Source organism: Martes martes (genome assembly GCF_963455335.1).
Source record: "Martes martes genome assembly, chromosome: 1".
NCBI lineage: Eukaryota > Metazoa > Chordata > Mammalia > Carnivora > Mustelidae > Martes > Martes martes.
Window position 1 is genome coordinate 84,008,195 of NC_137888.1, and position 10,544 is coordinate 84,018,738.

General features: G+C 46.0%; 1 protein-coding gene across 1 annotated transcript; it reads left to right on the forward strand.

Annotated features, from left to right (window-relative positions):
• Positions 1–1,916: 1,916 nt before the first annotated feature.
• On the forward strand, positions 1,917–10,137 carry IL12A (interleukin 12A). Its single transcript, XM_080810417.1, has 7 exons — positions 1,917–2,356; positions 3,018–3,172; positions 6,466–6,579; positions 6,928–6,969; positions 7,045–7,086; positions 7,182–7,325; positions 8,777–10,137. The coding sequence occupies exons 1-7, from the start codon at positions 2,341–2,343 to the stop codon at positions 8,930–8,932; spliced, it is 669 nt and encodes a 222-aa protein (XP_080666543.1). The 5' UTR covers positions 1,917–2,340; the 3' UTR covers positions 8,933–10,137.
• Positions 10,138–10,544: the final 407 nt, after the last annotated feature.

Genomic DNA, 10,544 nt, shown 5'->3' on the forward strand with positions numbered 1-10,544 from the left:
ACGGGCAAAGAATGTGTCTTTAAAAAAGCAGTGTTGTCCCCGAAGAAAGTTTTCATTTTATCTTAATTATACTATACACAACACATCAGAGAACTGTTTCACAGAGCATAGGTTAGAAATTGTGTTTGGTGGTCCAAAATCCATTCTAAGCAGATAGGCCCTGTGCTTATCTATGCCACAGAAATTACTTTTCCATAGGGGAAAGTCCTTCCAGGGGAGACATAGTTCAGTTGTGATGAATCTGACTTCATTCTGACTTTAAGTATATTTAATTCCATCCTAGTGCCCTATAGCAACAACACAGCTCTGCACCTGTCACACAGTCTGCTAGATGCAATTGTTTCTGACAACACATCGGTCTCCATCCCCATGGGGGAATTCACAGACAGCACCATTGGAAGGAGCCTTAGAGAGCAACCAGTGCTCTCATTTCACACACATCTAAAAGTCCCTATAGTGGGTGCCTCCTCACCCTTGAGCAGATGATCCGCCTTGGGGGCCTGATGCTAACAACTGAGAGAGCTTGAATCAGACCAGGGCCTATCATAGCTTTCTTCTAATTGGCTTCTTCACTCCATCTTCAATGGGTCCTGCTTAGTATTCATGGTAGCGTCTCAAGGTTTACAGTGACTCATCCATCCTGACTTCAGTAGGGACCTAGAGGAGAGAAAGAGGAAGCATCCACTCTTCTTGTAGCCTCAAGGCTTTTCCCTATTCAAGATGGGCTCATCTGCACATAAGCGGGTACTGATGGCTCCATTTTGCAGTCCTGGGGCCCGAGCACAGTCAGACCCATCCAAAGCTCTGAGTAGGTGACCAAACACACCCCTCCCTTTTACACATACCCAGGGTGACTAACACTTGTGGTCGAGATGAGTGAACTGAAAAGTCCCACAGGAACCTCACACCCAGTACATCCAAAATGGAACTTCTCACCGTCTCCTCCAAACTCGCTCCCCTCTTACATTAACTGCTACCTAGGCCCTGGAACAATCCCCATTCCACCATTCTCAACACCTTCCTGCCCATCACACCTAAGGAGTTACCAAGTCTTGGCGCCTCAGCACCCTGAGAGTCTCCCTGGCCCACTCTGTCCTCCCCATTCCGACTGAGGCTTTGGCTATACCTCCCAGCTGCTCCCTGTGCTCTACTCCTGACGCCTGGGATCCACCTTCCATACTACTGCTGAGGGGAATCTTCCCATCATGCCTCTCTAACCATGCCTCCTGCCTAAAACCTGAGAAGGCTCCCCACCACCCTCAGAGCGATGTTCCTTAGCATGGCATCTACTACCCTCATAGCACAGCCCCATCGCTCTTTCTGACCCTGGGGATCTGTGGGGATCTGTCACACCCTGATGGCAGGAGCCCCAGATCCCCACTTCCCACTACCCTCCCTGACTATGCTTCTGACCCCTGTTCCCCCTACCTAGAACCTGCATCCCATTTACTGGGAACAGTCTACTGCCCCTAGAAGCATATTGGGGGACCCCGCTCCCGGGAGCCTTCATTGCCTCCTCTCCCCTTTGTCTTGCTGAGGTGTCCTCTCTCCGGGCTTCTCCAAAGGCCCCATGCATCCATCCCACTAAATAATAACCTTCTCTCCCTGTAGGAAACTGGACTCTCCGGAACAACAGTTTATTGCATCGCCAGTCTGGTTTCATCCCTTTTCATATTTAAGATAGGACCGCAAATAAAATACATTGAGTCAGATTTAGTGTGGGAGTGTCCCCCAAGGGACCTGTTCAACAGTGGGTGTCAAACGCTTAGCAGTGTCCAGCCGGCACCGGCGGACCGTCTGAATGAATACATGGCGAGCGGACGACTGACGAAGGCCCCTTCAGGGTTGGGTGAGCGGTCGCGATCAGGGCACATCCCCGACACAGGTGGACAGTGAGCGGCACTACTCGGCGCTCCGTGGGGAGGGGGCGCTGCAGGGCGGCGGGGCGGGCCTCTGAGGCCGGGACCGACGGCGGCCGGCGAGGGGTCGGGCTGGCCCGGGGACCCTGCGCCCTGACTCTGCGCCAATTTCGCTTTCGCTTTGGGCCGGCTGGAGGCGGCGGGGCCGTCCCCAGAAGGCTGCGGCCGGGCACCGGCGGAGTTAATCCGAAAGCGCCGCAAACCCCGCGGGCCCAGCTCCACGTGTCACCGAGAAGCTGATGTAGAGAGAGACAGAGAGAGAAAGCAAGCAGGAGACCGGAGTCCCGGGAAAGTCCTGCCGCGCCTCGGGACAATTATAAAAATGTGACCCCCCGGGTCGGCCTCCCACCACCGCCCTCACCTGCTGCGTCCTCAGTCCGCGTCCAGCGCACGCCCAGAGTCCACGCCGCGCCCGCTCAGCATGTGCCCGCCGCGCGGTGAGTAACCGGCCCGCCGGGAGGCTCGGCGCTCGGCTGGGGAGGGGGCGGCAGCCCGGGGAGAGCAGGCAGCCAACCGGGACCCGCTAAGCGGAGACGGGAAGGCAGTCCGCAACCTCGTGCAGGGGTGACAGAGAGAATGACTGCGTGCTTACCACGCGCTAAATTGGACATTGTCTCCTTATCTGGAAGCAGCCTTGTGGGCTATCATCAGGCCCACTTCACAGATTTGAAACTGAGGCCGCACGCGGTAACTTTGTCTCGGGGTCCCTCAGCTACAGCTATAAGAGGGCAGATCCCAGCCAGCTTCAAAGTGAGGCTGTCACCCCACTGTTTCCAAAACACTTGGCCGAGTCGGGGCTAGTCACTTCACTACCTGGCCTCAGTTTCCCTACTGGTGAAATAGAGGGTGAGCTCTGAATTCAACCCCCTTGTCCGAGCTCATTAGGGGGCCCTCACAGGAAGTTGCCTTCTAGCCCTACACCAGAGCACTGCCTTCCAAGAACTTGATTCATTTCTCAGGTGTTGAAGGAAGATTGGAAATGCTGGAGGCGGGTTGGTGAGGTTAAGATGTGGATGGGTGTGGATGACCAGAACGGATGGAAGGTAGCGGTAGGGCAAACCAAGCTGATGAGCTCAGCCTGCTCCTCTTCCTTTCCAGGCCTCTTCCTTGTGTCCATCTTGGTCCTCCTAAACCATGTGGACGACCTCAGTTTGGCCAGGAGCCTCCCCACAGCCTCCCCAAGCCCAGGAGTGTTCCAGTGCCTCAGCCACTCCCAAAACCTGCTGAGAGCTGTCAGCAACATGCTTCAGAAGGTGAGTTTTTCAATATCCTTGTTCCCACTTTGCAGCTTCTCTAGGGAAGGGGTTTCTCTGAACCCCTGGTCACCTGAAAAGAACTGCAGAGAAATTGGGGACGTTAATCAGGAGCTGTCAGGATGGGGAGAGGGACCTTTACAAAGGGCCCAACTATTAGCTAAAGAGTCTCAATGAAATTGTGTCTCCAGAGAAGGCAAGAGTGGAAATAAATTATAATGGCACTCATTTTGGCTATGTCTACACAGAGGAAAGTGTTTATTTACAGTGTTCCCTGTAGCCTGCCAACAGAGATGGAGTTGTGTCAGGCCCACACTCTTTCTCTGACACACTTATCAATCCAGGAAAGCGTTATTAGGTGCAGCCCCTGTGCTCCAGGGGCTACAAAGATGAATTAGATTTGCCCCTCGTGCCACTCACCAGCTTCCAATGTGGTGACACAGTTCTTTGTCTGAGCAACATGTTCCCAGGGGCCTGTGACAGTGGGTGTGTCACGGGTTATCTAATACGATTTACAGCTTCATTCACTTATTTAGGTTTCATATTTTAATGCAAAAACATCCTTTTTTTCCTTTTAAAAGTACTTCTATACCTATACCTTCTGCTGGAACAGCCAAAGACTGATGTTTTAAAAGCTGTCTTTTGGCTCCCTGTTCTCTGGTAAATCTTTACTGAATATTTTCTAGCTTGTTGTTTTATGACTATCTTAAAATATACTCAAGGCCACAAGGCCTTCTTAAAGAATTCTTTCCCCCTTCTAGGCTTTCACAATGCCAATTGCTCCTCACAGTTCAGTCAATCTTAATTAAAAAGGCAGCTCAGCAAGTGAAAACTGCAGAGAACAGTGCTTGGACTCCTGAAGAAAGTTTCAATCTGGGTAAAATTTAGGAGCTGCAATTTAAATAGATGCTTTATGTGAAAAAGCTAACCTTTTCGACTCCCCAGTACAGCTCTAAAGGTCAAAAGATTGCAGGACTCAATCTGATAGTTTTTTATAGCATTCCTTTGCTAGAACAAATCAGCTGGCTTCTTACAGAAGAAAGAGGTGGCAAATGCATGCAGCTCACAGCCCACAGATTTGTGGAGTTTGACCTGTACGTTTTGTCTTTGATTTTGAGTTTGATGCCATTGAAAAAAATGGACCTTTCATATAAGAATCCAAATTTCCGGCTTCTCTTGAAGAGAGAAGGGCCCATATTTCCAAATCTAACTCTTTACCACCTGCTCAGGACGGCGGCTGCCCGGGTGCGTGTGTGTGTGTGTGTGTGTGTGTGTGCACCTCCAGGAACAGTATATAGCTCCAGGTTGCTGCTATAACTAAATACCTCAAAGTATGGGGCTTCAAACAACACCAATTTATTATCTTACAACCCCGGAGTTCGGAAATCTGAAATAAGCTAGAATCCAAATGGGAGCGGAGCTGTGTCCCTTTCTGGAGACTCTAGGGGAGAATCCATTTTCTTGCCTTTTCCCGCTTCTGGAGGCAGCCCACAGTCCCTGGTAAATGGCCCCCTTCCAGCCTCAAAGCCAGCAGTGGCCTGTTGAGCTGCCCACATGCTGCATGACTCTGACGTTGACTCCCTGCCACCTACCATTTATAGCAACCCAGCAATGACATTGGACCTACCCAGATAATCCAAGATAACCTCCCAATTTAAAGCAAGCTGATTAACAACCTTCATTTCATCAGCAACCGTAATTCCCCCTTGGCGGTGTAACCTCTTCTCAGGTTCCAGAGGTTGGGAAGTGGAGGGAGAGTGGGCGGATTATTCTGCTTACCCCAGAGATTTTACTACTTGTTTCCAAACATGCTCTGCATCTCAAGCCTCGATTATGGCTCCTGCACTTCCCTCTGCCTGAAATTTCCTCTCCTCTGCCGGTAGGCCTTCTAATCCTTTTAATGCCAATATCTTTATCTCTGGAGAAGCCTCATACTCTTCTCAGTACTTCTTAAACGCTGATATAACTCCTTGTCGTTTGGGCACTTTCCTGTCTCTGCAGTTGAACTTGGAATCTGGGAAGGGAACGGGGGATGACAGTCCTCTTCTTCGTCATGTTCCTTAGTACAGTGAGTCCCCCCTTCTCCAAGGAGGATACTTTCCGAGACCCCCAGTGGACCTCTGGAACCGCAGACAGTACCGAACCCTATATTGTGTTTTTTCCTATACACACATATCTATGATAAAGTTTAATTTCTAAACTAGGCACAGTAAGAGATTGACAATAATAATTGATAAAATAGAGCAATTATAAGAATTTAAGTTAAGGGAATGTGGTTTCTACGTGTTTTACTGTACCGTACTCACCCTTCTTCTTGTGATGATGTGAGATGATAAAATGCCTGTGTGATGACTTGAAGCGAAGTGAGAGGCACAGGCATTGTGACATGCTGTTAGGCTACTAGTAAGCCTTTGACTCCGAGCTGGAAGGAGGATCACCTCCTTCCAGACCACGGTTACTGGCAGATAAACCAAGGAAAGTGAAGCCACAGATAAGAGGGGGTGACTTCTTGGACACCTTAGGCTTGATGAATGGAGAAACGATCTCAGTCTTCAATCAAATTTACTAATTTCTTAGATAAATTTCATAAATGTATTCAACAGTGCTTTCCAGCATGCTTTTAAGATGACATCCATGTGCGTGGTTGCGTGTGTGTATGTGAACCACTTGTCTTTAGGTTACATGTTTGTTATATCCATCAAGTTGGGACCTTAACAGTTCTGCCTTTAGACATTCTGCTTGAAAAGGATATTCATAAAACCCAGGTGCTTTGGCAAAAGGAAAAAAACCTGTTTTCACCAGAAGCAAGTGTCACAGCGTGGTGTAGACGCTGATTAGCATAGCCTGTTGGAATGATTTATAGTGTTTACATAATGGAAAAATGGATCATTCCGAGAAATTGTCCTAGGCAAAGGGAGAGGAGAGAGGGAGAGAGAATGTAAATAACCTCTTTCCTTTTGTCTTAGGAAGATACCAAATTTCCTACTGGTCAAAGAGATGGATGTCAGGGCACCTGGGTGGCTCAGTGGGTTAAAGCCTCTGCCTTCGGCTCAGGTCATGATCCCAGCGTCCTGGGATCGAGCCCCGCATCGGGCTCTCTGCTCAGCAGGGAGCCTGCTTCCTCCCTTCTCTCTCTGTCTGCCTACTTGTGATCTGTCTGTCAAATAAATAAATAAAATCTTTAAAAAAAAAAAAAGAGATGGATGTCAGAAGCAGCCTGCGGTGTCAGCCTCCTACAAGGCCAGGTGCCTTATTAATATTATAAACTGGGTTACTCTTTATGTTTCTTACAGGCCCAACAAACCCTAGAACTTTACTCCTGCACTTCCGAAGAGATTGATCTTGAAGATATCACAAAGGATAAAACCAGCACCGTGGAGGCCTGCTTACCGTTGGAATTAACCATGGTAGGGATGATTTTCTTCCCCAAGCAAGTAACACAGTTAAGAGCTAGGCATCAAACCTCATCTTCTTCCAAAAATGTGCATGTTTCTGGTCTCCATCACCAGGAGATTTTAATAGGTCCCACTTCAGAAGTTGAATTTGAAAAAATACATATATACATACAACAAATATCTGTTTTACAACAATGTGAATATACTTAATACTATTGAACTGTAGTACGCTTAAGAGGAGTTAAGATAGTAAATTCTATGTTATGTGTTTTTTACTACCATAAAAAAGATATGTTTGAGAAAAGCCAGGAAAATGTATACTAAGAATTAATATCTTTGATGTGATTTTTTTTTCTCTAGAATGAGAGTTGCCTGGCTTCCAGAGAGATCTCTTTCATAACTGTAAGTCAGAAAATTAAAGGTTTCAGCCCCTATGATGAATTCATATCATTAATGTCTCATTATTTTTTCTTCTAGAATGGGAGTTGCCTGGCCTCCAGAAAGCCCTCCTTTATGACGGTAAGACAAAAATACTGTCTTTCCTCAGATGCAATGTGGGGGAAACATTTTCAGCCATCTCAGTGGCTCCTTCCCCATTTTGTCCTATCACTTAGACCCTGTGCCTTAGCAGTATCTATGAGGACTTGAAGATGTACCAGGTGGAGTTCAAGGCCATGAACGCAAAGCTTTTAATGGATCCTAAGAGGCAGATCTTTCTGGATCAAAGCATGCTGACAGCTATTGATGAGCTGTTGCAGGTAAGACCTTCATACTACCAGGAAGAGCACCTTCTTCACGCTGAGATGGCTAGTCAGAGTCCGTGAGGATTGGGAGAGGCCGGAAATCCCTCTCCTATGTCCACTGCAGAGCCTCTTGACAAAGGGCACTCGCGTGAGTAGGCCACGGGGAAGACAAGCAGACTCCCGCTTGTTGATCGTGTGGTACACACCGGGCTCCCTGCAGATGTTTTCACAGATTCTCTCTTACCATCCCTGCAACCACCATGTGGGGTGTTCAAAGGAGGAAAGCCAAGCTCAGAGTTAGCTGCTTGTCCAAGTGGCTTGTAAGTGGCAAAGCCAGGATTGAAACCCACATCGGAGGGGTTTCACTATTCCTACCTTCTCACTCACTCTGAATGCTCCAGGGTGTGCCCTGAGGGGCCATTAAACGTATCTGCAAGTACTGTGGGAGGAAACAAGTGCGGCCTGATGCCTAGGTGTGACCCATTCTGAACTAAAATGTGTATGACATAAAACAATGACCCATCACCTGGGATAGCCACAAGGTCACTCATAGACAAGAACTGGCTTTGTAATTTTCTGAATCACCCCAGCACGGATGCTAATACAAAACAGGAATAGTCACGTAAGAAAGAGCAGGGTGAATACCTTGGTGACCAAGGCATGGGATAAAAAGAAGTATGAGTTCTCTTTTTGTGCCGAATTATTGCTGGAAATACAGCAATGAGCTGCCTGCAAGTATCAAAGAATGTTAGCATCTAGAGAGTTATTTCATTTTCGCGTCCAAGATTCAGGTGATTTGCGCATTGGAATCCATTCCGCCAGGAATCAGCCAACCATGCCCAAACCATTCACTCCCATTGGGATTCAGGATTTTCCCTTGTAAAATGGCGTGACTTCACCCACCCTACCTTTCTCTTGGGCTTTTTGCAAGGAACAAGTGGACATATTGATCCCTGTGCAAATAGAAGACCTTGCATTATGTTCTCAAATGAAAGAGTAACACTGAGAGCTCCGTTGCCGGGTTTATGTATCTGGCACAAATGAGTGCCTATAGCAGACAGGTCTGTTACTCTGGGAGTTCCGATCAGTAGCGATCCATCACCTCTCTGTTCTAAAAAGGACTTAGCTTCTTAGTATAACATATAAAAATTAATTAGATATTGCAGCAGATGTCATCTGAACAGAATTGTTCCTTTCGAAAATGCAACTCCCACTGACGATTTTCTAAATAGCTTTAAGGGTCTTTTCAGAGCTCACTGAAGATACATGTGCTTGGATAATGAGTATTTCTTCTCTCAGGTTCTGCCTGGCCATCTGGCTGGGAGTAGATCTGGGTCGGGTTTAGGAGTTGTAATGAGGAAGTGGGTTGCAGACTCTGAGACATGTATTGGCTTCACCCATTTTTATGGATGAATGTTTTAATTTGGGAATGCCATGTATGTCATCCTTAATATTTATCCTTATAGGCCCTGAATTTCAACAGTGTGACTGTGCCACAGACATCTTCCCTTGAAGAACCAGATTTTTATAAAACTAAAATCAAGCTCTGCATACTTCTTCATGCTTTCAGAATTCGTGCCGTGACCATCGATAGAATGATGAGCTATCTGAACTCTTCCTAAAAAGCTGAGGTCCCACCAGACCTTAAAGTCATTCTTAAAATAATGTGAATCAAAAACATTTTTCACAGGATGTGGGTTGAGACCCAGGAGGGGGTGCCTTGACCTGGTCCTGCTTAAGCTAGTACGATAATTCTCATGCTTGTTTACATTAGTTGCCCCGCAAAATCTGAACAATGTGACTGTTCCATCCACAGGTAGCCCTTGATCAAGTAGACTTCACATTTTCTATGGATAAGTTGTTTTTAAGTTTTCATGAGCAAATTGCTAAAGAGGGAAACATCCTCACTCAACATTTCCCTTTACTAGAAGAGCAAGAATTTATAAGCTATTTCTGTACCAGAGTGTTTGTAGAAACAAACACTCAAGCATAATTTATTTTAAAATACTTATTTATATAATTTTGTGTTCACGAAGGCATGTGAATTAACTTATTTTTATTTATGTCATATTTATTAAAGTATTTATTATCAAATGGATTTGAGAAATACCTTATGTTCTAAAAATAAAATGATTGTATAAAATAAGTCTCATTTTTTCTAATATGAATGGAATACTTTAAGCATTAAAATACACATTGTGGGAAAACTGAAAACTCCAATGTGAACAAAATTTCCTTGGAAAGAATGTCACAATATTCTTACCCAAGTTCTACTTCCTCTAATCTCTTATTTTAAAAGGAGACTTAGAAGACTAGATATGCTTTAATACTAAGGCCATCAAGTGAGTTATGGTTTTTGAGAGTATGTTTTGTTCAACATCTACATCTAAAAGTAAAACACATAAAAATGTTTTTTCCCCGTTAACCTTAGCCCCATAACATACTGTGTGCATTAGACAAATACATAATATCCTTCAACTGGGAAAAACATTATTTAGAGGCCTTCTAGTTAAATTATTCTAATTTTTGTGACCCTTTGGGCCCTCAGTGGGAAGCTGTTTCCCAATTACAATGAGAAAAATTCTCCATTTTCTTCAAATGGTCTAGAACTTCTGCCTGAACCACATGGATAATTGCCACTCTTTGACTTAAGAGATGTGCTCCTGGGTGCCTGGGTGGCTCAGTTGATTGAGCGACTGCCTTCGGGTCAGGTCATGATCCCGGACTTCCAGGATCGAGTCCTGCATCGGGCTCCCAGTTCCTTGGGGAGTCTGCTTCTCCCTCTGACCTTCTCCTCTCTCAAGCTCTCTCTCACTCATTCTCTCTCAAATAAATAAATAAAATCTTAAAAAAAAAAAAAAAAGAGATGTGCTCCTAATGACCCAATATTAAGTTCCATCTTTTTAATTATCTAAACCATGTGAATTTTAAAAGATTCACCTGGCAAAATACCATGTAATTTAGTGCTCTGATAATCACCTTCCTCCTTCATCTGAAAAGGCCATAAGAAAGGAGCTATTTAAGGGGGTCCTGCCCCCTACCTCATGTGACTCTACCCCATCACAGTCCAGCTCATATCCCTGAGGACTCAGAGGGGATGTGTACAGCTACCCCAGGCTCCCTCATCTGTGTGGCAGAATGACTCGTTTGTTCAAATTCTCACCCCACTGGATATACAGATAGAGGTCATCAGAAACTAGATACCAACACATACTCCCCTTCTCTTGAGAGATT